General features: G+C 43.9%; 1 protein-coding gene across 2 annotated transcripts in view; it reads left to right on the plus strand.

Annotated features, from left to right (window-relative positions):
• The first annotated feature begins 621 nt into the window (after nucleotides 1–621).
• The window catches only part of LOC137561725 (hepatitis A virus cellular receptor 1 homolog), a 50,705-nt gene continuing 24,483 nt past the window's right edge, over nucleotides 622–26,843 (plus strand). For both annotated transcript variants that reach the window (XM_068273063.1, XM_068273064.1), the window contains exon 1: nucleotides 622–704. In XM_068273063.1, the coding sequence (XP_068129164.1) occupies nucleotides 656–704 (49 nt within the window). In that variant the 5' untranslated portion in view covers nucleotides 622–655. The remainder of the gene's footprint in view (nucleotides 705–26,843) is intronic.

Below are 26,843 nucleotides of genomic sequence, written 5' to 3' on the forward strand. Positions count from 1 at the left end.
CAATTGAGTGACGAGTGTTGCCGGGGCTACGCACGCTCAGTAGTCCATGTATGTAGTATGTAGTCCATGACTCTGGAGCACAGGGCTGATAGCTATGCAACCAAGGTGACTGGGAGGACAGTGAGGGAGTCCATGGACTACAGGGGGCTGGACAAAGCCTCAACTAAGTAAAACTCTTGTCATGCTATTGTCTCTGCAGTACAGTTAAAATTATTGTACCAAAAGGTAGAGGAACCATTTTTTTTCTGCTGCAGAAGACCTGAGACCATGACCTTATCTCACTTCAGTATGGTCACATCTCTGCAAACTGCAGATGAACCAATGTTCCTACCTTTAAATACGGCTTAGTCACCAGTGACATTTCAACAGCTAACCAGAGGTGATCGAAAAAGTAGAAGCCATCACCAGTCTAGAGGTGGAACAGTTACTGTAAGACGTCATAACAAAACTCTGAACTCTCACGGTCTGTTGAGGCCCCGAGTTTCTGATTTACTTAGTGGGTTCCTAGTTTTGTGTTCGTGCAGGACGCAGTGAGGTGACAATGTGACCACAAGGAGTTCCCTCGCACTTCCTCCTAGAAATACTGAAGAGCGCTGATCAGTCGCAGAGCCTGCAGGGACGGCGGAGGGACGGTGAGCTCCTGACCACACCAGACATGGAGGAGACCTGTGCTACACTCTGCTTCTGCCTGCTGCTTGTGAGAGGTACGTGTCCGAGAGCTCTACAGACCTCCAGATTCAAGTCAATAATGAAATACTCTTTTCATTTCTTTCTTGCTGAACAAATTCATCTACAGCTGCCTTATCTCTAAACAGCACTGCAGATAGTGTAAAGAAGGAACCATCTACAGAGCTCAAACATATGTCACATAATTAGATACCCAAATCAGGGGGAAACCCAGGATTTTCAAGGGGGTATTCCTGAAATGTCTCCCTCAGCCGCACACAATACATTATAATAATATGGTAGGACATCATACTGGGTACACATAATGCAATTTCCTGTCAGACTGACAGGTTCTGTCAATTATTTCCTAAATGTCTGATCTGCTCCCGATCGACAACGGGATTGACCAGGAGCATTTTGGATACAGATAATAATGAGGACAGCCAACATTGGTAATGAAGAGGAAAGTGAAGCATTCACACAGCAGGGCACAGGGCTGTGCTCATACCTGACACTGCAGATATTCTGGTGTCTCAACTTGTGCCTGTCCCCAGACACTGCACTGGCTTTGGTCTGAGGTGGGATTCTGGGCAGCTGTAATCCCCCCCCCCCCCCCCCTGCGTTTGCCTATGCAAATAGCTAACATGTTGCTATGCTATTTAAGTTCCTCAAACTGTTGTACAGTCCTTAGATCGTCAAAGTTAGTAATTGAAAATGCCAATATTCTTTTTGCATTCATTTTCACAAAAATAATGTTAAATTTGATTTTCGAGTGAAAATGCCATCGAAAATAAGTTTTGTTATTTTTTTCCGTTAATTTTCACATAAAAAATATTGATTTTTCGCATTTTCACAGTAATTATTTTTTGCGCAAAAAATATCGCTCTTCCACGTATTTTCGCTTTTTGCTGTCAAAATTAGAGCAAATACACAAGCTATTTTCGTGAACATTTTCTCGAAATCGAAAATAGCATTTTTGCTGTGGAAATGACTTTGGTGAAAATGTGCAAGCAACACTGAAAGTTAGGGTTCATCTTTATGTTTCTCCCTTTCTTTCTCTTTCTTTTCCTTTTCTTTTCTCTTTTTTTTACACCTTTGAGTCTATATCTTCTTTTAGACTGAGATTTTTTTGATTATTATTTAAAAAGTTACAGAGAGGTATTCACAACAATTTATACGGCTTTTAAAGGAAGCCAGAGACGGCAGCTATCAAAACTGTATTACTTACCCGGGGCTTCCTCCAGCCCCATAAGCATGCCTGAGCAGGGCCGGCCTTAGGTTTCACAGCGCCCTGAGCGAAACCTTTTGTGCCCCCCCTTTCATCCTCTTCCCACGTGCATATATACACACGCACGCACGCACGTATACACACACACAGGCCCATATGCAATTCCCCTTTTCTCCTGAGATATCTCCTAGGACAGTGGTTCCCAACCTTTTTGACGTTGTGACACATCACGCTAAATGCCCAGATCTCTGTGTCACGTATGTATAATAGAAAAAATACTATTAATGACCACGAATGGATGGAAAGAGTTCATTACCCTGAATACACCTAAAAATGAAGGCTAGAACCTTTCAGGAATATTAATAAAAACAATCAGTGGGACAGTTAGCCGCCTTCCCCCCATTTAGAATGATAGCACAGCACTGACAATTTGCGTCACGCGTTATAGCCCCAGTGCGCCCCCTCAAAATGCCCTCAGACTCAGTATAGGTAGGTAGCCAGGTATAGGTGCCCCCAGTATAGGATCTCATGTGTAAGTGCCCTCAATATAGGTTGCCAAGCATAGGTGCCCCCAGTATGGGAAGTCAGTTGAAGGTCTCCATCCCCCCCATAGGTAGCCAGGCGTAGGTGCCTCCAGTATAGGTAGTGTGGAAGTCACTCACTTATCAATACACCAAGATTTCCAAAAATACGTCAGGAGATGAAAAGGAAAGCAATATGGCTTTTATTCAAAAGCTTCACATGTATACATGGAGAAACCAGGTAAGCCAAGTAAAATAAAAGATTCTGGCATTTAAGGTTTCTGAAGGCACTTCCGCTGTGTACTGATTTTTATACTACAAATTACGTAGTCATGATGAGCTTTACTAGTCCAATAATGAATGCATGACACCAAGAGTTTTTTCTTCATTGCACAGCAGGGTGGAGTTTTCTCATGGCTTAGCACCTGGTGTTGTTTTGTGCAAGTAGTCCAAGTTCTTCAAGGATGTTTCTTAGATTTCAGTTCGTGAGAATGGAGACATCCTACACAGTGCCTGGCACCGCACATCTGTGGAATTTCCTGAAAAGATAAAGCCACACACAGTACTCGCTCTTGACTACTCATTTTCAGCAAGAGAAGAATCTGAGGCCAATGTTAAAGGGTAACTCTGTTCATCTGTATCAACTGTGTTACATTGGCCTTATTAAATACTAGTATCACCTTATATCTATTAGGTGCAAATCTATAAAACTTGGATTAACATACAGTTATGACATTAACATACCCCCCTGTTGCACATATATATGTATAAGGTGGCAAGGGGTTCAACTACATAGCCTTGAAACACTTCTTAAGTAATGGAAGCTAGCAGTTGCTTTCTTTGTAGCCTTGTAGCATTGCAAAGTATATATGTATTTATATGACGCCTAATACTTCTAGTGTACTATCTTATCTACTATCAGACAATCTACACAACTGAGAAGTCAATTTTTGGGAATTTATGCTTCCCCATAAAGCTGTCTTCCTCCTCACTGTCATTGTATTCTTCATGTTGGAATGAAAACATGGCTGCATCAGTTTTTTGCTTTATGAAACTGCCCACGTATTTCCTGGCCAGGGGTATGACACAGCAAGCAAAAAAACTGAACATGAGTATCACAATAAGTATCATAGTACCAACATTTTTTAGGAAACCCTTCCAGTCTCCAAAACAGTCATTGAACCATTTTGTAAAGGAATCTGATACACCAGAGTTTCTGTTTAACTCGTCTGATAGGTCAGTCAGTTTCCTCAAAGCTTCTGTCACCCGTCCATCAGGGCCAGTTTCACTGGGAATGTAGGTACAGCAGGCCCCACCCAGTCCCAGAAATTTGCAAACTCCTCCTTTCTCAGCAAGCATCATGTCCAGGCTCATTCTATTCTGAAATGTCATTTTGGAGTTGGGGCCTAACTCATTAATTATGCCCTGCAGAGCATCACGTGTGAAATTTACAAATCTTTGCTGATTGTAATATATGTAGTTTATCCACTCCACATTTTTGTTAATAGTGATCTGTGGAATTAAAGACTCAAACCCTGCCCACACTGGGTTTCTGGCTTTAAATTCATCTGGAACCCCTCTGGGGATACCTATTGCATCCAAATAAACATGTGGGTCCAGGTTACCTTTAAGTTCTCTCAAAGATCTTGTGGGCTTCTTTTTCAAAATCTTGGTCACTTTCTCTAAACATATGTATGGGCATAATGAGTTTGGCCAGTGCACAGTGACCTTTCCACACTGGTGGCAATCTAGGGCGTAATTTAAGATCACCGCACAACCAGTAGATATCACCAAGGGAGTGTATCTGATGAAATAGTAGGAAAGGGTCTGCTTGTTTCATTACAGCACAGTAACCAGGGGGAAATTCACCCACATCTACTCCACCTGAATTCGTACTGTTATAACAGGTATAGTTTCCCTTGTACACAGTTGCTGAGTGGTCTATTTGATCGGGGGTACCTTCCTTCAATGGGTATCGGTCTATCCACATTTTACAGAGTGGATCTGTTGTGGCTGGGGTTTGACCCTTACTCCTATAGAGTGACAGAAAACATGTCTCACCCCCTTCTGGAAGGGGAAGTGGCACAGTGCCAAGGTGTGGCCTTGCTCCTGCACATACATAACAATCTGACATATTGTTTTGTTTGGCTGTGTACCTCATCCATTCAAGCCACATGTTAGTATCTGAATATCCTGTCTCCATGGCCATGGTCTCCTCAAATGTAGGGTTAGCCAGGGCCTGTACCCATGGTTCCTGATCTTCATTCTCCATGACTTTGAACTCAGGGTTTTTGTACATGTCCCTGAGCGAAAACTTCCCCAGAGGCCCCCCTGTATACCCTGGGACATGCATGCCTATCACATATGTTCCTGCATCTCCAGGGCTTGGGTTTTCTATATTCAGGGTCAGGCGCTGGGAACTATCTATTTGTCTTCCGGGCATACAGGCTCCCCCAGCTGTCGTTAAGGTCAACCTTGAACGAAGGGGCACCCCAATGGTCATCAGTCACGCAAATAAAAAATTGTCCTTTTTCATAAAGGCTGCAGTGCCAATTACAACGTTGCACAACCTGGCAGTAGTCAAAGGTGTAAGTCGCCACTTGTATTTGTGAAGAATTATACCAGAACACTAAGCTCTGGTGTTCTCTTGTTACAGCAACCTGGCCTCTTCGCATCAGTTCTACATTTATGGCATCCCGTTTAACCCTTGGTCGGTTGAGAGTTACATTATCAGTTTATGGAAAGGCTAAAGGAGGTGTTTGGAAATGCTCTAGGGCTTCTAACACCGTCCACAATGTCTCAATGAAAAGCATAGCAATAATGACTCCCTTTCCACCTGGAGTGTTAAAGTATCCTGTATCCAAGATCCCCATTTCTGTTTTTTTTTTTTTTGCAAAGACAAGAACTCTGAGAATTAAATGGGCCCCCAACTCTCCCTAATCTAGCTCCTCAATCATCCTGTTCAGGGCTTGTGCCCACTTTGAATAGAGGAAAATCTCTAATATTCCCTCCACCCGCTGTGACGTTGTCTTGACTGGAGCTCAGGCAACTGTTCCTCACACTCCAGGGCCCAGGAGCGTACACCTCCCGTCACAGGATGCTGTCTATCCTGTCCCTGAATCAGGAATGGGTGCCCTTTTGCAGTGAGTTAAATGTATCCACGAACTTCTTTTTTTTTTTTTTTTTTTTTTTCTTTTCTGCTATTCTGACTGCTGTGGGAAAGACTTCCACCCACCCCGAGAATATATCTAGCACCACTAGAGCATATTTCTTTCCCTCTGCAGGGGTGAGTTCAATGTAATCCAGTGCAATGGTATGAAAGGGGTAATGTGGTGTAGGTGTTTTACCAATAGGTGGCTTTAATCCCTTTCCTGTGTTGTGCTGAGCACATACAGTGCATTGTGAGACAAACTTCTTAAAAAAGGTGCTTATGCCCGGACAGTAAAAATATTTGGTGGCTGTAGCCATCATACCACCCGTTGAGACATGGGTGACCCCATGTAACACAAGAGCCAATAATCTGTACAAAAGTCTGGGAAGGCATAAGGCATTATTGACACAGAGGAGGCCGCTATCATTAACTGTTGCATGTGCTCTTTGCCACTGAGACTTTTCAGCTGCTGGTGCATTGCTCTGGAATTCCACTAAGAGATCAGTGGTGATCGCTGCAGAGGATGGAATTATGAGAGGGGGGGGGGGGGGCTGCTGGCAGAGGGGGATCTGTGTCAGGGAGTGAAGGGGAGGCGGCAGCTGTGGTGGGCAGAAGGGATGGAATGGCTCAGAAATTGGGAGAGGGCGCTGTGCCGCCAATTTCGCCTCAGCATCTGCAAGATTGTTGCCACGGGTAATGTCAGAGTCATCATGCATGTGTGCTATGCATTTTACCACAGCCACCTGCGAGGGCAGCAGTACACTATCAAGGAGCTGTTGCAATAAGTCTTTATGACGGACTGGTTTCCCAGCCGCTGTTAACATGCCACGGTTCCTCCACTGTACTGCGTAGGTATGACAAGCAGAGAACGCATATTGGCTGTCAGTGTAAACAGTGAGAACTTCACCCTCGTGCAGCGCACAGGCTCGAGTGAGTACATAAATCTCTGCAGCTTGTGCGGAATAGGAGATCGGTAAGGGAGCAGACTTCAAAACAGTATCCAGGGTAACAACAGCATATCCCACTCTGTTCACTCCTAAGACATCTTTGGAGGCAGAGCCATCGACAAAGACAAGTGTACTTCCGGGTATTGGTTCGGACTTCAGGTCTTCTCTGGGTAGAAAGACCTTTTGTGACTCTGTGACACAAACATGCTGAGGCTCATCACCCTCTGCAGCGGGGGTCGGGAGTAAAGTTGCTGGGTTGAGTGTGGTACAGCGTTTCACCGTAAGGTGAGGCTGACCCAGCAAAGTGGCAGTGCAATACAAGTGACGGGCAGGAGTAAGTAACGTCATTGTATCCTGCAACAAAAGAGCATGCACTGCGTGGGGGACAAGAACCTCTAGTGGATGGTAGAGGACCAGGGTGGCCGTTATGTCGACAGCCATCCCAGCAGCAATAACAGATTGTACACAGGACGGCAAAGCACATGCAACCTGATCCAAAGGCTTAGAATAAAAACCTAGCGGCCTCTGTTTGTCTCCCCAAGTTTGTGTCATCACAGCTGTCATGCATTTATCTTTGCAATCAACATACAGTTTAAAAACCTTCGTGTAATCAGGGAAGACTAAAACCAGGGGATCTTGCAGCGCAGACCTACACCTCTGAAATGCCATAGTCAAGTCATCTGTCCAGGTGACTTTGTCAGTCATTGCCATTGGGTCAGTGTGGATGGCAGGTTTTGGTATATTTTGGATAGCTCGTACCCGCGTATCCTCAATAGTACGTCCTGCACCTGAAATGAGTTGTCCTTTATATTTAACAGTGGGCTGACAGAACTGTAGTTTCTTACGTGAGGCCTTGTTGCCCTGTTCTGCTAAGAAACAGAGCAGTTACACTGTGGGTTGCAGACACCTCTTCTCATCTGGTGCACCTTTATACAAATCATTGACATAAATGAGGAGTCTGCAATAGCAACTACAATTACCTCCTCTGTTTTTGTATCAGGCCCACGTCAGTGTCAGATTGTGCCCACAGCTTGTCTGGGACACTGGACAACTCATATCTGGACGCATCTGCAAAGTCAACATTGTCAGATTCTTCAGGTCGTTTAGTCAGGTGTATCAGCATTCCCGTGGTCTGAAGGTGGCGTGGGCAGTAAATGCCCTCACCACCTTCTTCCTTCCACTTGTTCAATAGAATCCTGGCCATGTCCCAACGTCCCCACTTCGGTTTGTACAGTGAAGCATGAGGGGCGGAGTTCGGGACAGCAAACAGCTCATCCTGCAGGATGCTGTCTGTCTCAACACTGTCCCAGCCTGGGATTGAAACCTCATACAGAACATAACCTTCTGCATGTTTCCATAGTCCGGTAATCTCTACACAGATTTTTCTCCTCATTGGGAACTTTTGCTCATAGTCCAAATCCCTGCGTCCATTTGCTATGTAATGTGTAGTGACGTGTGCCACACATACTACCTCCTGAAGTGTATCAGCTGGACCGGCATCCTGCTGCATCCAGTTCAGGAGTGAATTTGGCAGAATAATACCGTACCAATGCACGTCAGGTGCGTCTGCCATAGGAGCACGATGGATCTGCAGTGACTCTGGACCGGGAGCAATTGTCAACTTTAAATCACCAATCAAATCTCTGCCACACAGATTAATTGGGCACCTTGCAGAAATTATGTAACTGCAAAACACAGCTCTGCCTGATTTTTCATCTAAAACCTGCAACGGTTTGGTGGTTGGGGACACTTCAAACCCACCCCCGGCATTCCGTGTTACAACAGTACCCAACCTTTCCCATGGGATATTTAAACCAGTTCGAGGACAGACCCACATGCACCAGTGTCAACCAAAAACTTGATTCTAACTCTCGATACAGACAAGAGGATTTCAGGCTCTTTTTTTTTTTTTTTTTATCAGCATAATCAATCTCAATCACAACAGTGTCACGGCTCAACTCTTCCCTGCCTAGTCATGCAGACTGGGGTTGTTACTTGGTATGGTTGGCCGTATTCTCTGGGCAGTCTCGTGCAATGTGATCCCGGTTTCCACAAATAAAACATTCCTCCCTGTCTCTTTTTCCAGCAAAGTCACGCACAAATCTACGTGGACGGGAATGGGGACGCGAGACATCTCTGCTGCAGGCACCCTCCTGACCTGCGCCTTTGTTGCAGGTGAACAAGGAGTAGGAGGCTGCTGCAGCAGGATGCCTCTTCTGTCCCTGCTTCTTTTTTTCTATCAGAATTTTCTCTGCATGCCTGGCATACTCCAAAAACTCTGTCACACTGCATGTATGCCATGTAATCAAATTTTTATGGATTGTCCACTGTAGTTCTTCCTTTAAAGCCCTATCAATCTGTGCCTTGAGCTGTTGTTCCCATGGTGTTTTGCCATCAAGCACTGCAGGTTTCTGCAACCCACTGTATTTATCAAAAGCATTCATGACCCGAGCTGCTAGATCATTCACACTTTCGTTTCCTTTCTGGGAAATCATAGAAAGCTTGGTAAAATCTGGGGTGGTCTTGTAAAATGTTATCATTCGTTGGATCAATTCATCCCACCTGGTGGTTAAGGTTGTGCTATCCCACCCCAACTCCGCAAACGGGTCAGTCACAAGTCGTCCCATGCACTCCAATTACCCTCTACATTAACCCATCAAGTGCCACAGACTCTTCTCACAATTCTCTCACATTCAGCGGCAGTCAGCTTAAGACTCTGTCTTAACTCAGTCAGTTGTTTAACACATTCAACCACATCCTTTCTCGGGCTTGGTATAGTCTTAATTGCATTTAACATGTCATCCTCTGTCCAGGGTCTGTAAACATGTATGGTTTGCCCTGCTCCGTTTGGGAGCTCTATCATAGGCATTTGCATTGCGGGTTTAGGGTTGCACTTTTCAGTAGGCACTGAAATAGTTACTGCTGGCTGTCGCAATGCAGTGGAAGATGGGTAAGGTAATAGGGCGGAACCCGGGAGCTGTGACATGGCTGCCATCGGGTGCATAAAGATGGCACCTGGATTATAGGAAGGAAATTGAGGGTGTGGAAGCGGTGGGTAAATGTTGGTATATTTCGGCGGGGTCTGAGATGGCTGTTCTTCACTATTTGCACTTACTCTCAGACCTCCCGTTGTCACAGCTAACTGATCAACCTCCTGTTTGATGTTCGAGGCTGAGGATGCTCTGCCTCGGGCTTCTGATGTTTTTCGTTCCCGCAACTGTCTATTAGACGTTGTCACCTCAGTTTGTCTATTAACAGGTTTGTACTTAGTGGGCTTACTGAGGTTTCCTGTACTTGAGGAGCGGGCTGGATATCCTGACTTATGGTCTGAATTCCACTGAAGGGATTGGGATCTCTGCCTCATCCTTTGTGCTTCTGCAGCCTCAGCTCCAAGCACATCTCCACTTTCACTTTCACTATCGCTCTCCCTCGCTTTCTTCCCAAAATAAAAGGAGCACAGCTCTCTATTACACTTATCAGCTTCATCTCGCCATTCTCTCGCCAATTGCAAACCATATTTATTCTGCAAAGTTAATTTCCCTTTACTTCTCTCCTCTATAGCCTTTATCAATGCCCTGCATTGTTTTGGGTGCAAATGACCCGAGAATTGGAACATCTCATGCCAGACCTCGCATTTCTCTGTCAAGCGTGGGTCTTTACGATGCATGAGAAGTTCATCATCTGTTGCACGGAGAAGTTGAGCTTTAGTTGCATTTTGCCCCATCCTGCCTGACAATTCTACTCCGGGGCACCCGTGATCTGTTTCCTATGATATAACTGCTCAGCCGCCGCTGCCCCCCAGTGTACCGATACTGTGCTGGGGCCGACTTGCTGAATAGTACGCTTCACTGAATGCCGCTGTAACTCGGGCGCGCTTTGCGAGAATCACTACCCAGCCTAGCAAATCAGTGATGATAACCACGGCTATTATCCGGCTTGCACTTAAGCCCTGAATCCAACCCGGCTTTGGTAGCCCTGGATTAAATTCGGCTTGCACTTAAGCCCTGAATCCAACCCGGCTTTGGTAGCCCTGGATTAAATTCGGCTTGCACTATGAGCCCTGGATTACTTTTGCCCTGTGGCTATTACATGGTATCCGCTGTTTCTCCTCATTCGGTCATTGAGGATCTATTCCACCTCGCAGATACCATGACTGACAATTGGTAAAATTGTCAGCTTTTTTACAGATCACAGGTATACCCCAGCTAACTGAACCGTCATGCAGTACTTGAATAAAATCAAATATCTACTTACTTTTTGATGCACCTTGATAGCTCTCAGTGTTGACAATCAATGTAATCCTCTCAGTCCGTGGCCGGCCACACATTCACACACAAACACACCAAAAAGGAAAAAAATAAATAAAGCCCTGTGCTCTTCAAAGCATCTCCTGAAATCCTGGTTCTTGGATTCGAGTTCCGTCCCGGGGCTTCCTCCAGCCCCATAAGCATGCCTGAGCAGGGCCGGCCTTAGGTTTCACAGCGCCCTGAGCGAAACCTTTTGTGCCCCCCCTTTCATCCTCTTCCCACGTGCATATATACACACGCACGCACGCACGTATACACACACACAGGCCCATATGCAATTCCCCTTTTCTCCTGAGATATCTCCTAGGACAGTGGTTCCCAACCTTTTTGACGTTGTGACACATCACGCTAAATGCCCAGATCTCTGTGTCACGTATGTATAATAGAAAAAATACTATTAATGACCACGAATGGATGGAAAGAGTTCATTACCCTGAATACACCTAAAAATGAAGGCTAGAACCTTTCAGGAATATTAATAAAAACAATCAGTGGGACAGTTAGCCGCCTTCCCCCCATTTAGAATGATAGCACAGCACTGACAATTTGCGTCACGCGTTATAGCCCCAGTGCGCCCCCTCAAAATGCCCTCAGACTCAGTATAGGTAGGTAGCCAGGTATAGGTGCCCCCAGTATAGGATCTCATGTGTAAGTGCCCTCAATATAGGTTGCCAAGCATAGGTGCCCCCAGTATGGGAAGTCAGTTGAAGGTCTCCATCCCCCCCATAGGTAGCCAGGCGTAGGTGCCTCCAGTATAGGTAGTGTGGAAGTCACTCACTTATCAATACACCAAGATTTCCAAAAATACGTCAGGAGATGAAAAGGAAAGCAATATGGCTTTTATTCAAAAGCTTCACATGTATACATGGAGAAACCAGGTAAGCCAAGTAAAATAAAAGATTCTGGCATTTAAGGTTTCTGAAGGCACTTCCGCTGTGTACTGATTTTTATACTACAAATTACGTAGTCATGATGAGCTTTACTAGTCCAATAATGAATGCATGACACCAAGAGTTTTTTCTTCATTGCACAGCAGGGTGGAGTTTTCTCATGGCTTAGCACCTGGTGTTGTTTTGTGCAAGTAGTCCAAGTTCTTCAAGGATGTTTCTTAGATTTCAGTTCGTGAGAATGGAGACATCCTACACAGTGCCTGGCACCGCACATCTGTGGAATTTCCTGAAAAGATAAAGCCACACACAGTACTCGCTCTTGACTACTCATTTTCAGCAAGAGAAGAATCTGAGGCCAATGTTAAAGGGTAACTCTGTTCATCTGTATCAACTGTGTTACATTGGCCTTATTAAATACTAGTATCACCTTATATCTATTAGGTGCAAATCTATAAAACTTGGATTAACATACAGTTATGACATTAACAGTAGCCAGGTGTTGGAGCCCTCAGTACAGGTAGCCAGGTGTTGGAGCCCTCAGTAAAGCTATAGGTGCCCTCAGAATAGGAAGCCCTCAGTAAAGCTATAGGTGCCCTCAGTATAGGTGCCCTCAGTTTAGGTGCCCTCAGTATAGGAAATCAGTATAGGTGCCCTCAGTATAGGTAACCAGCTATAGGAGCCCCCTTGGAAGCTGGTGCCCTGAGCGACCGCTCCGGTCGCTCATATCAAAGGCTGACTATGAGCCTGAGTCCCACGCCATCCTCCCGCGGACCTCTGTTTAGCAGCAATCAGCCCCGGTAACTGGTTTAGTCACGTCAGTCAGGATCTTCTGCGCATGCACATCTCCTCTGGGCATGCGCAGAAGAGCCAGACTGTCGCGGCTGAGCCAGTTACCGGGGCCGATTGCGGCTGAACACCAGACCGCAGGAGGACGGCGTGGGACTCAGACATGCTTATAGGGCTGGAGCAAGCCCCGGGTAAGTAATAAAGCTTTGATCGTTGCCATCTCTGGTACACTTTAAAAGCTGTGTTTTCAATTATTTCAAGGGTTTGATTCATCTATGTTATTTGAATAAGTACTTCTTGATCATTTTGTTCCATGTTGGGAAGAAGAAAGTAATGTAATGTTTATGATCCCTATTGTATATCTTCGAGGTTAATTTCTTACATTCTCTGCTGAATACAAATTTTTGAAATAGGAAAAGATAGTCCAAGCCTTGGCACAAACTGGACTAGGTAAATTGTAAAAATTGATATATGTTGCTGATATTCAAATCTTGTAAAAGTTGACATAGATTGTTCATATTCAAAGCACCCCTTTTCTATGTAAATCACACCCCTTATATGTAAGACACAATTTTAAAAGAAAACTGTGACTTACATTCTGACATTTATCATATGGTAATATTTTTACTGCTGGCAGGTGATGTCAGTGAAAGTAGCTGCTGCTTTCTTTTTTTGGCAGTTGGAAACAGCTGTAAACAGCTGTTATTTCCCACAATGCAACAAGGTTCACAGACAGGAAACTGCCAGGACCATGGTCCTTACAGTTTCCTGTGGGAGGGGTTTAACCACAATGTCAGCCATACAGAGCGACCCCCCCCCCCTGATGATCCGTTTGTGAAAAGGAAAATATTTCTCATGTAAAAGGGGGTATCAGCTACTGATTGGGACGAAGTTCAATTCTTTGTCACGGTTTCTTTTTAAGGCATCTTAATGACATTATTATTTATTTTGATGTTGCATGTATATAGCTGTCAGTTCCATCAGCTTGCAAGAAAACAGGATTGAAGCCTGACGAATGCTATACAGCCGAAAGCTCGCTTACTCTTATTCTGTTAAGTTAGCCAATAAATGGTATCAAAAACTTTTTGCTTTTACTGATGGCTAATATGGTACAATACCCTACTGCTCTCACAAAGAAAAAGTTAGATACTTATAGATGGTTCAGAGGCTTCCAGATCTATCTTGGCCATACTGCACATGCCTGAGTATGGCCACGCCTGCCACTAGTTCATAAGCCACAAAATAGAAGAGGGTCCTGGCCAGTGACTGGATCATCCAGAGGATTTCCTCTAAGTGGGTGAGTATGTCACTTGGTTATGCCTTTAGCCATCAGGCTGCAGTAAAGCAGTTATATTTACTCCGCACCCTATTTGTTCTTCCCAGATCTTTGTTGAAGTGTAGTAAAAGTCTGTCCTGGTTATGCTGCATGCTGGTATGAGATAATTATACTTTCTCATAGCTGAGCACTGAGGGGTTAACCAACTAACTAAAACTCCTAATTTAAAGTGTACCCGAGGTGACATGTAACATGATGAGATAGACGTGTATGTACAGTGCAAAACATATTCATAACCAGACTGTTTATGTTTTTTTTTTTTTTTGGCTGCCTGAAAGAGTTAATTTTCAGGCAAGCAAGTGACAGCTTCTGTCTCATCGGTACCTTGTTGGGATTATAGAAAAGGGATGACCAATGATAGGCAAATGATTCTGAGTTTTTGCAAATGTATGTACATTTTATGCAATTTTATGTTGCTTGAAAATGGACCAAACAATTTAATCCTGGGTGGAACTTGATTGGTCTATTTTTAAGCTACATATATATGCATATAAATTACAATAAATTTGTATAAACTCAGAAGTATTTTCATATCATTGATCATCCCAACTGATAAGCGAACTACAGCCATAAAAGGTTTCCTGGCAGAATAAAACTTCTGAGGGCAGGAGAGATAGAAAAAGGTCAATAGTTCATGTATTTTAACTCTGGGACACTTATTAGACTGCCATTGAGCAGAGACAATGAAACATTCAATCTACTTTGTAAATGTTTAAATCTAAAACACAAAAAATTTCATTTTTAGGAGTAGGAGGATAAATACAATTGTTTACCTCATTCCTTTTTTTTTTTACCATGGGTTCACTTTAAGCTGAGTGAAATTAATTTCTCATAACATCAAACTATTACAAATCTTTCCCAACAGACAGATTTCTGCTGCTCGGTATTCTCATTTATTTTATGTAATCTCTTTCTTGCAATAAATAACATAACCATATATCCCTGAATCAGTGAAAAAAACCTATAGCTTCAAGTCCTTTGTCATTGCGGGATTGGCGTATCAGGGTAATATGGCACCTATGGCAACCTATGGCAAACACTAAAACTGTGACTTCCCACCCCCCCTCCCCCATCAAACCTCCACCCTGGTAAAGTCACCATACTTTCTTGTGTACATTTGTTGTTGCTGTCTGTGTTTTTTTGGCAATGGATATTGCCAGTTATTTTTTTTTTAAAAAAACCCCTGTTCTACTCTATTATAGTAGAACAGGGGTCCCCAAACGTTTTGGTCAAGGGCTGGGTCAACATACTTCATACTGCTGGTGGCGGCAGAACATACATAAACTGATGTTAAAAAACATTACATTATTATTATTATTATTTTTTATTTATATAGCGCCAGCATCTTCCGTAGCGCTGTACATAATACAAACAAATAATGGGGAACAAATATACATAAGAAATACAAGACACTGTACAGTCATGACATTGAATAGAATAAATATAGATACATACATAGTTGATATGTAGTTGGTACATGTACATATGTTAAAATAACATCAGTATGAGAAACACTAGGAGGAGGTCCCTGCCCTTGCGGGCTTACAATCTAGAGGGTAGTGGGGAGGAAACAAAAGGAAAGGAAACACAAGGATTAGTGGATGAGCCAGTGTGCCTTCAGTGCTGCCTATAGCAAATTATAGGCTTGTCTAAACAGGTGTGTTTTCAGAGTACGTTTGAAGGTTTCCAGACTCGTGGCATGACGAACCGGCTGAGGGAGGGAGTTCCAAAGGAGAGGGACAGCCCGTGAGAAGTCTTGGATGCGAGAGTGAGTGAGTGAGTGAGTGATTACATTGAGTCTAGGTATTGATTCCCCCCAATCATGCCCGGAGGAGAACTCCCAGCAGCAGCCATTCAGTCATGTGGTGTCCGAAGAATGTCTTTGTGCACCAGACAGTGAAGCACAACCAGGTGACAACCTACCGTTCAGTTGGACAGCATTGACACCTGATACAGAATTGGATTGGATGCCAGCGAATTAATGCTCACTGGCTTCTACAGTATGTGGATGGGTGGTGCCAGCACTGCTATTCTATATGTGGGCCGGTGATATTTAAAAGTGCAGTGGGCCACATCTATAAGTTATACATTTTGTGTTTGGGAGGCAGTGAAAAAGCCTTGGGGGACCGCATTCGGCTCGCGGGCCATAGTCTGAGGACCACTGTTAAGTAGAATTAGAATTAAAGTGGAATGAAACCCAGCATTTCTTCTTTGCTCTGAAAGATTATTTACAGCATATAATATACAAACACAATTTTTTTTATTTTTTTTTAGTAAAACAGCATTCAAAGGGTTAAATCACAGGACTGACTTTTTCTTCTGCAGGGGCTGCGGAATCGGAACTGGTGATAACCTTATCTTGTGTTACACTCTTCACTTGATACAATTAAGTAAACATTCTCTGACTGTTCAGAAACTTCTGCTAATGAATCCTGAACTGAAACACTGCCCAGAAATCATTACTGGCTGCATTTAAAACAGAATTACAACAGTTATGAATAAAATGCACCAGCAGCTTTCAAAGTAAATAAACTGAACTTTGGGAACTTATAGTTTCTAAATGAATAATAATACTTATGCACTGCACAAAAGCAAATATGGTAATTTTATGGGTTATAAAAAGTAGGAAAACGCATTGTTACTGAATATTTTGTCAGAATTTAAAACTGCTTTAAGAAAGGTAGCCATGTGCCTTGAAATCTACTATATATATATATATATATATATATATATATATATATATATATATATATACAGGATCTTCTCAAAAAATTAGCATATTGTGATAAAGTTCATTATTTTCTGTAATGTACTGACAAACATTAGACTTTCATATATTTTAGATTCAAATACACACAACTGAAGTAGTTCAAGCCTTTTATTGTTTTAATATTGATGATTTTGGCATACAGCTCATGAAAACCCAAAATTCCTATCTCAAATAATTAGCATATTTCATCCGACCAGTACTTGGTCGGGAATCCTTTTGCATGTAGGCAATCAGCCTGTGGCACTGCTCAAGTGTTATGGAGGCCCAGGATGGTTCGATAGCGGCCTTAAGCTCATCCAGAGTGTTGGGTCTTGTGTCTCTCAACTTTCTCTTCACAATATCCCACAGATTCTCTATGGGGTTCAGGTCAGGAGAGTTGGCAGGCCAATTGAGCACAGTAATACCATGGTCAGTAAACCATTTACCAGTGGTTTTGGCACTGTGAGCAGGTGCCAGGTCGTGCTGAAAAATGAAATCTTCATCTCCATAAAGCTTTTCAGCAGATGGAAGCATGAACCCACTTTTGAAACAGAAACAGTGGCAGAAGCGCCTGACCTGGGCTACAGAGAAGCAGCTCTGGACTGTTGCTCAGTGGTCCAAAGTACTTTTTTCGGATGAAAGCAACTTTTACATGTCATTCGGAAATCAAGGTGCCAGAGTCTGGAGGAAGACTGGGGAGAGGGAAATGCCAAAATGCCTGAAGTCCAGTGTCAAGTACCCACAGTCAGTGATGGTCTGGGGTGCCATGTCAGCTGCTGGTTTTGGTCCACTGTGTTTTATCAAGGGCAGGGTCAATGCAGCTAGCTATCAGGAGATTTTAGAGCACTTCATGCTTCCATCTGCTGAAAAGTTTTATGGAGATGAAGATTTCATTTTTCAGCACGACCTGGCACCTGCTCACAGTGCTAAAACCACTGGTAAATGGTTTACTGACCATGGTATTATGGTGCTCAATTGGCCTGCCAACTCTCCTGACCTAAACCCCATAGAGAATCTGTGGGATATTGTGAAGAGAAAGTTGAGAGACGCAAGACCCAACACTCTGGATGAGCTTAATGCCGCTATCGAACCATCCTGGGCCTCCATAACACCTGAGCAGTGCCACAGGCTGATTGCCTCCATGCCACGCCGCATTGAAGCAGTCATTTCTGCAAAAGAATTCCCGACCAAGTATTGAGTGCATAACTGAACATAATTATTTGAAGGTTGACTTTTTTTGTTTTAAAAACACTTAACTTTTATTGGTCGGATGAAATATGCTAATTTTTTGAGATAGGAATTTTGGGTTTTCATGAGCTGTATGCCAAAATTATCAATCTTAAAACAATAAAAGGCTTGAACTACTTCAGTTGTGTGTATTTGAATCTAAAATATATGAAAGTCTAATGTTTATCAGTAGATTGCAGAAAATAATTAACTTTATTACAATATGCTAATTTTTTGAGAAGATCCTGTATATAAAATCGGATGTGTGTGTGTATGCATGTGTGTTTATATGTGCCGCTATCACTCGAAAACGCCTAGACCGATTTGAATGAAACTTGGTATGTTCTGGGGGTCTCGCGTCCCCCCTGCACACCTGGGCAGAGCTACAAACAGCCAATCAGATTCCACCCACTCATGTCAATTTCAAAAATGGAAAAGGCTGCCATTCTCACAGTAATCAAGCCACAGTCCACAAACTTGGCACAGTTGGTCACTTGGTTAGAACGAGTCACGAGGTCACGAGGTTGGTCACGAGGTTAGAAATCCAGGAAAAATGGGTGGAGCATAAAACAGCCAATCAAATTTCACTGGGAAAATGTAAACTGCAGCCATTCTTAGACTGTTAATCGCAGGGTTCTCAAACTTGGCACACTTGGTCACTGGGTGAATGAGATTAAGATTCAGGAAAGTGGGTGGAGCCTACAACAGCTAATCAAAATTCACCTATTGATTTTCAAGGGTAATATTTAAACTGTTGCCATTTTTACACTGTTAATGACAGAGGCTTCAAACTTGCTACAATCGGTCATTGGGTGACTGGGGTCCAAATTCAATAAAGGGGCAGGGCCACAAACATCCAATCAGATTTCCTTGGGGAATAAACTGCTTCCATTCCCACATTTTTGATGCCAGGAACCTGAAAGCTCACAAACTTGGTGTGAGGAAACGCGGAAAAGCCGCCGCAAGGGCTCAGAGTGAGGCGGCTGTTTCCGCGTCTAACATGGCGGCACAACGCGAAGAAACCGCCGCATGCCGCATGGGCAGAGCGGTGGAGTCTGCGTTGGATGCAGCGGATTGTACGCATGGCAAAGCAGATGGCATTGCGGCTGCTGCTCGCTTAGAGAGCGGGGCGGCGGTCCCCGCGCCTGAATCAGTGGTCACATTGCAAGACATGTCTGGTGTGGCTGGGACTGCTAGTCCACACAGGTTCAGAAGGACGCGCGCGTGCGCTGAGAGGCAGAGCTTATATGACAGCCAGAAAAGGGTCAGCTGACCAGGTGGGTCAGCTGACATTTTCACCACCTGCCATTGATCCAGCACTTAGGGGAGGCGCTGGAGAGCGCTTTGCTATATATACTGGGTGCTGGTCATTCTCTGGTTGTCTGCCGTTGCGATTACTACGTGGTAGCACTCAGACCTTGTCTGTATCTGTGTTCTAGCATAGTTTCCAAAGGTGTTGACGATCAAGGAACTCACACCTTAGCATTAGGAATATTAAACTGTATTATTTGTTATGACCTTCTGCCTGTCTGACCATTCCTCTGAACTCTGATTCTGTACCTCGCTATTTCTGTTACCCTGTTGCCAATCTCTGCTCGTTCCTGGACTCTGTATTGGCCTCCTGATTCTGTACTGTGCTATTCTGATACTCCGTTGCCAAACCCTGTCTGTTTATTGGATTCTGTACTTGCCTCCTGAATCTGTACCTTATCTGTCTGTGTGTTAACGACCTGGCTTGCCGACCCCGAGAACTGGCCTTACTGTTAGAGGCAGTTCCCAGACCTGTTAGTGACACCCTCTCCCTCGGGTGTCACTTTCGCTCTGTCCTTCCTCCCCTCAGCCTAGCTCCTCCCCCCTGGAGAGTCTAGGCCAGAGGAAGGAACATACTTCTGGAGAAGTACTCAAAGTATACTGTTGCATCTAAACACTCACTTGTTCTATCAGGTGTCCAGAGGTTAGTAGATATATCTGATTATCGGTGATACTGTAGATCACCAATAATCGGGTATATTCTGTATTCTCGGTGATACTGCAGTTCACCGGTAATCAGACCCTCTCTGTGTTACACCAATCGTTACACTTGGTCATTGAGTGACTGTGTGTTCAGTTTACAAAAAGTGGGCGAAGCCAAAAACAAATTTCACTAGTAAAATATAAACTGCAGTAATTCTTAATGGCTTTAATCAAAATTCACCTGTTGATTTTCAAGGGGAATATTTAAATTGCTGACATTCTTACACTGTTAATAGCAGGTGCCTCAAACCTGGTACAGTTGGTCACTGGGTTCAAATTCAAAAAGGAGGCAGAGCCACAAACAGCCAATCAGATATGTTTAATTTCAATGGGAATATACAAATTATTGATACCAAGGACCCAAAAGCCCATAAACTTGGTAATTGAGTGATTGTATGTCAAGGTTAGAAAAAGTGGGTGGCGCCAACAACTACATTTTTTACATGGGAAAATATAAACTGCAACCATTACACTGTTAATGGCAGGGTTCCCAAGCTTGTCACAGTTGGTCACTGGGTGACTGGGATTGATTGATTTTCAAGGGGATTATATACATTACTGCCCTTCATACACTCTTAATGGCAGAGGCCTCAAATCTGGTACAGTCAGTTACTGGGAGACTAGATTTTAAATTCTGAAAAGGGGGCGGGCCACAAACACTCAATCAGATTAGTTTAATTTCAGTGGGAAATTGCAACTTATTGATGCCAAGGATCCCAAAGCTCATAAACTTGGTCATTGAGTGACTGTATGTCAAGGTTAGAAACAGTGGGCGGAGCCAAAAACAACTAACTATGGAAAAATATAAATTGCAGACATTCTTACTCTGTTAATGGCAGAATTCTCAAACTTTACACAGTTGGTCACTGGGTGACTGGGATTAATATCTAAAAAAAGTAGGTGGAGCCAAAAACAGCCAATCAGAATTCACCTACTGATTTTCAAAGGGAATATAGATGCCAGGAACCCAAAAGCTCAAAACTTGGTCATTGTGTGTCAAAAAGTGGGTGGAGTCAAAAACAGATTTTCCTGGGAAAATGTAAACTGCAGCCCTTCTTCACTGTTAATGGCAGGGTTCTCAAACTTTTCACAGTTGGTTACTGGGTGACTGGGATTAATATTCAGAAAAGTGAGTTTAGCCTGAAAAAGCTAATCAAAATTCACCTGTTGTTTTTCAAGGGGGATATTAAAATTGCTGCCATTCTTGCACTGTTAATGGCACAAGCCTCAAACCTGGTTCAGTTGGTCATTGGATCACTGGGGTTCAAATTCAGAAAAGGGGCGGAGCCACAGCCATTCAGATTTGTTTCATTTCACTGGGAAAATACAAATAATTGATGTCAAGGACCCCAAAGCTCACAAAATTGGTCATTGAGTGACTGTGTGTCCAGGTTACAAAAAGTGGATGGAGCCAAAAACAAATTTTACTGGGAAAATATAAACTGCAGCCATTCTTACACTGTAAATGGCAGGGTTCTCAAACTTTGCCCAGATGATCACTGGGTGACTGATTAATATTCAGGGAAGTGGGTGGAGCCTATAATAGCCAATCAAAATCCAGTTGTTGATTTTCAAGAAGAATATTTAAATTGCTGCTATTTTTACACTGTTAATAGCAGATGTCTCAAACCTGATACAGTTGGAGGGGCAGAGCCACAAACAGCCAATCTGATTTGTTTAATTTCTATGGGAATATACAAATTATTGATGCCAAAGACCCCACAGCTCACAAATTTGGTCATTGAGTGTTTTTGTGTTAGGGTGAGGAAAAGTGGATGGAGCTAACACCAGCCAAATACATACCCACGCAACACCGGGTCATCAGCTAGTTAAATATATATTCCAGCGTACAAGACGGCTGGGTGTATAAGACGACCCCCTAACTTTTCCAGTTAAAATATAGTGTTTTGGATATACTCGCCATATAAGACTACCCCTCTTCCAACGCACACCAACTAAAAATGAAAGAAAAATTATATACTGGTGCTATGTATGAACAGATACTGGTGCTGTACTGTATGTGGTAACCAGTATATAACAGTATACAGGTTATTGGTTGGGTTAACTTTCCCTCTCCCTAAGTGGATTGGTCAGCTCTCCTTGTCAAACTGTTTATAAGAGCGGTATGGAAGAATATATTGCGCTGTACCCTTAAAAGACGCCTCTTTCACCCCTCTGGCCTGCCCTTCTATCCTATTTACCTCCTTCTCTGTGTAACGATTGTGGAACTTTCTCTGTGATCAGCGCACAACGCGTGCGCTGACACGGCGGAAATCCTCCACAAGCGTGTAATTGCAGGCACCCAGCAAAAGGTGCTACGCACCTGTAAAGGGAAATTCCTGTCGGCAGATGGCGCTGGGGAGTGCAGAGGAACCAATCCTCTGTACCTCCACAAATGCCAGACAGGAATTGTACGAAGCGCAGAACGCAATCGCAAGAGAGGCGAATGTGAATGAGAACGAGCAAAGGGACAGGTTGTATGTGTGTGCGCCAATCCAGTCGCCACCCCGTGACCGCGCACACACAACAGCAGATATGAAATAGGAACGCGATCGCGAGGGGTGCGATCGCCAGACGTGACACAAGGCAGATCAGAATAGAATACGAGGGTAGCAAAGGCACAGCAAATAATACAATGAGAAGATGCGGAAAATGACAAACGCTAGCTAACCGCGAACACCGCACTCATTCGCAACAGTGCACGCGGTTATGCGCGGTCTCCACGTGATAAGCACAATAGAGACAAGCACGCCTAACTAACCATCGACAGACAAACATGAAACAGAGGACGCGAATGCTTGCTTAACGGTTACCTCACCGAGCCTCCAGCAAGTGGTCGTAGCAGACAAGACAGACACACGAAAACAGGGACAAGCGAGAGATAGGATCCACAGCACTAGCGAAAAGTGGCCAGCGCGATCCAGGTACAGAGTAGCAGAACAGAAGGATCCACAGCACTAGCGAAAAGTGGCTAGCGCGATCCCAGGAGACAGAACAGAAGGATCCACAGCGTTAGTGAAAAGTGGCTAGCGCGATCCAGAGAGGCAGAACAGAAGAGATAGCTGGTAGCAACCGCTGCACCAGCTATGCTCCAAGAACAGAGATTAGAACGACTTCCTATTGACCACCGCTGGGACAGGACAATCGCAACAGACAAACAAAACAGATAAACAATCCTAACTGCACTAGGGAAATCTGCCTAGCACAGTTTCCAGGAATTACTCTAAGCTGATCTTCAAACAGAGAGTAAGGCTGACACCCCACCAGGAGTGTTACATAGGACGAAATCCTTATGAACAGCGAAGCATTGTGGGAAAGACATAGTACTTATAGTACACGCCTCCAATGAATGTGGCCAGGCAATTTGCATGACAACGTATGCAAATTCTTCTGCAAGCACAAGCTGCAAAACTGACAGAAGCTCTTCTTTCCAGAGTCCTGCAGCATGCAAACCTACACAATGGTCAAAAGGCTGCCTGCCTGCACAGGCAGCTGAGCAAATCATCACACTCTGCCTCTCCGATCTCGCACATGTGTGCCTGCGCCGCTTCACTACAGTCCTCAGCAGCGATATCTGAGAGGTGGTAACAGGATAGGGTGTTTCACCCGGCATCAATGACACCCGGCATATAAGACGACCCCTGACTTCTCAAAAGGATTTTTAAGGGTTAAAAAGTAATCTTATAACTAGCCCAACTAGCGTTGATCATTGCATACTCATTAGCTCTCCTTTGGGTCCAATTGGAGTCAGGCCTTATTGATCCAATTTCATCGAGGGCTTTAATGTGGAGCTCCTTAGAACCTCAACAACAACCCAAAACCGCCTCCCCGTTTACCAAACATGCCATGCTTATATGCTTGAAATTCAGACTCTCTTTACAATTTCAATCCAAGCAGAGGCGTATCTAGAGGGGTGCAGGCAGGGCTCATGCCATGGGCGCCACAGCACCATGGGCGCCATGCCTGCCCCTCATGCCTCCCCATCACTCAGACCTCCAATCAGATTCTTACTGTTATCTGGGGAACATGGCTACTTAACTATGTAGGGAGCACTTATCTTAGTGTTAGAACAGAGGACAAAGAGGGAGTAAGAAGACATTTCCCAGAAAGTAACTTCAGCAATACCTTGAGCAAAAAAACACAGTCATTCACAGGCCTGGATTTACATCATAGGAGCCTATAGGCACAGATGTCCGGGCACCCTTGACTTTGCCCCCCCCCCCCCTCATTAACCTACAAACCTCTGCCGAACTGCACCACAAGTGTCACTTCCTCCTTAGGTCACTTGCCCATCATAGGTAGCTACAGGTGCCCCTTAGTATTAGATAGCCAGCATTATCCTCAGTATTAAGTAGCTAAAGGTGCCCCAAGTACTAGGTAGCTAGAGGTGCCCCTGACTGAAGGGAGATCTAATCAGTGGAATGCTGAGACCCAGGTGAGCAACCTCTCATTTACACTCCGCTCAGGACTTTGCATAGGCAAGATAGGAAGGAAGCCACTTGGGGAGTGGAGTAAGCCGCCTTACCATCATCAGGCGCCTGTAGGCACACGCCTACAGTGCCTTATGGTAAATCCGGCCCTGGTCATTCATAACACATGTACATGAGAGAAGCGAAACGATGTTGCTTTCAGAGGGGATGGGGGGGCACAATTTCAGTGTTTGCCATAGGCTCTATATTACCCAGATACACCCCTGAATCCAAGACATGTCTAATGACCAAGATTTTCTGTAACCCAGATTTTGCTCCAGGCCTTAACCCTACTGCCTTCAAATGGTGGCTAGAAAGGGGATATACTAAGGTGGGTAAGTTTGTCACTGTGTTTAATATCATCAATTTAAACAGCTTCACAATTTCCATTGTAAGGCTTCTTTTTTCTGGGAATGAGATCTTTCTTTTTTGTTGTGCTTGATTACATTTGTGATTTTAATATACCTTTTTTTTGTTTACTTTTTAGAATTTTGTATTACGGCCTGATGAAAGGCACATAATTTAAAAAGCCGGAAACTAACATGTGTCGTTGCCTCTAAACGCACGCGTTTAAAGGTTACAACCATTCATCAAGCCAAACCAGACCACAGTTTTTTGTCAGTTTTAGATATTGGTTTTTGATATACCACTGATTGTATGAAGACTGACTCTGTGAACTTAAAGAACCTTTGTTAACATTTTTGCTATATGTGTCAATAAAGTTTTCTAAAAAAATTTTTTGTACTACAAGATTGCATTTCAGCTCTTTTTTTATAAGTCCTTTTCTAAAGCAATACATGTTAAAGTGCGTGAGGTGGATCGCCCGGTAAAAAGGACTGTGTTTTGACACTTCACCATACAAAGGGCCGTACCCGACTATATATATATGTAGAAAAATTGGCTTGTACAGCCACACACTAAATACAGGCAGCATCTGCTTACCAATGAAGCCAGTTCCCACTGATCTGAGGAATGAGTGAAGTAGTGGTAACAAGGAGACATCAGTGGCAGCGCAAGGGAAGGCATCAATGGCGGCACAGTACAGGGGCAGGCACGGCGCTGTGGCACCCATAGCCGCACATGCCGCCGGTCACATGCCGCCGGTCGAACATGAAGATGACCGGGGATGGGGAATGGGAGGGGACCCCGAGGGCAATGAGCAGTGTCAGGAAACTAAGTAAGAGGTCATCTAGCCTACTTTTGTCTTCATTCATTTTTTTTTTGCCCACTATCTCTGAGTCAACAAAACCAAGAGAGATTCCTACATTTTGCACAAAAGTGTTATACGGGGTTCATGTTTTCCACTTTTTTCTACATTTGTTTCCATCCCTGTCTTATATGGTACTGTGTATAGCCCTGTTTTTAAATATTCACAATGAAGGCTGTGTTTCGGGTTAATAGAAGAGTTTTTGTTGCTGGATGCTTTCGGACATTTTAAAACTAAAAAGAGGAACAGGGCGCCCAAAGACTTCCTCTTTAGGAGAATTGTTTTTCCGTCAGTTGTTTCTTAGACGCTGTCGAGAAGAACATCGTGCTGAGGTTGTGACATGTAAGGGGATTTTTTTTTTCATAAACACCACTTAGTGTCTCCTGCAGATGTCAGATGATAAAGTGCAAAACATAGCGATCCACAACAGCCAATCACTTCATGGTTGTTATTTGCTTGATTGCCGATGACTGGTTCATCAATAATGAAAAAAAAAAAACTTTTGTCAGTAGTGGGGAGCCTGTGGATGGTCCAGAGGCTTCCTGGACCCTCATATAGCTCAATGTCCAATCACAGGGCCCATAAAGTGGACCTGAACTCAGAACTCCTCTCTGCTGTAAAAGATACGCAACAGCATAATAACCTTTATACAAAAAAAATTTCTTAGTTAGGCCTCTTGCACACTGCATGCATTTCAGATTCCGATTCCGCTTTTTAATCTGTTTTTACATCCGATTCCGATTCCGATTTTTAATCTTAACTGCATGCTGCGTTTTTTGATCCGTTTTTCTGTTGAATGTATTCAAGGAAAATCGGAAACGGAATCGGAATCGGAATCGGAAACGGAATCGGAATCGGAAAACGGATTTGCAGTGTGCAGGGAGCCTTACAGCGGATAAAAATCCTAAAATAAATTTGCACAGTTTCTACTTCCTGATTGATGGAAGCAGACATATTGTTTACAGCTTGTGCTTCCAAATGGGCTTCTCTGCTTATCTGCCATAGGCAGTCATGTGACACGGGGGGGGGGGGGGGGGGTCAAATTACAACTAGTGATTAGACACAAATGAGGGGGAATTACACAGGCTAAATTCTTTAAATACATACAGGGTGCATTTCTCTATGTTTTCCTTGTATCCTGTGCAAGTGTATAGAGTCCACTTTAAAACCTAATTGAGTCAGCAATTAGGAATCATCCGGGTGCCAGCGACTGTGGACAAGTGCCCCTGGACTGGGGGTGCATGAGTAAAGTTTGCACATGCCCAGTGGAACAAAGCACTCATGCAGAGAGGAAAAAAAGCTGTGTGTGAGTGGCCTCATTCTACTGACCCGCCCCCATCACATGT

The sequence above is a fragment of the Hyperolius riggenbachi genome, chromosome 3 (genome assembly GCF_040937935.1).
Source record: "Hyperolius riggenbachi isolate aHypRig1 chromosome 3, aHypRig1.pri, whole genome shotgun sequence".
Taxonomy (NCBI): Eukaryota; Metazoa; Chordata; class Amphibia; order Anura; family Hyperoliidae; genus Hyperolius; species Hyperolius riggenbachi.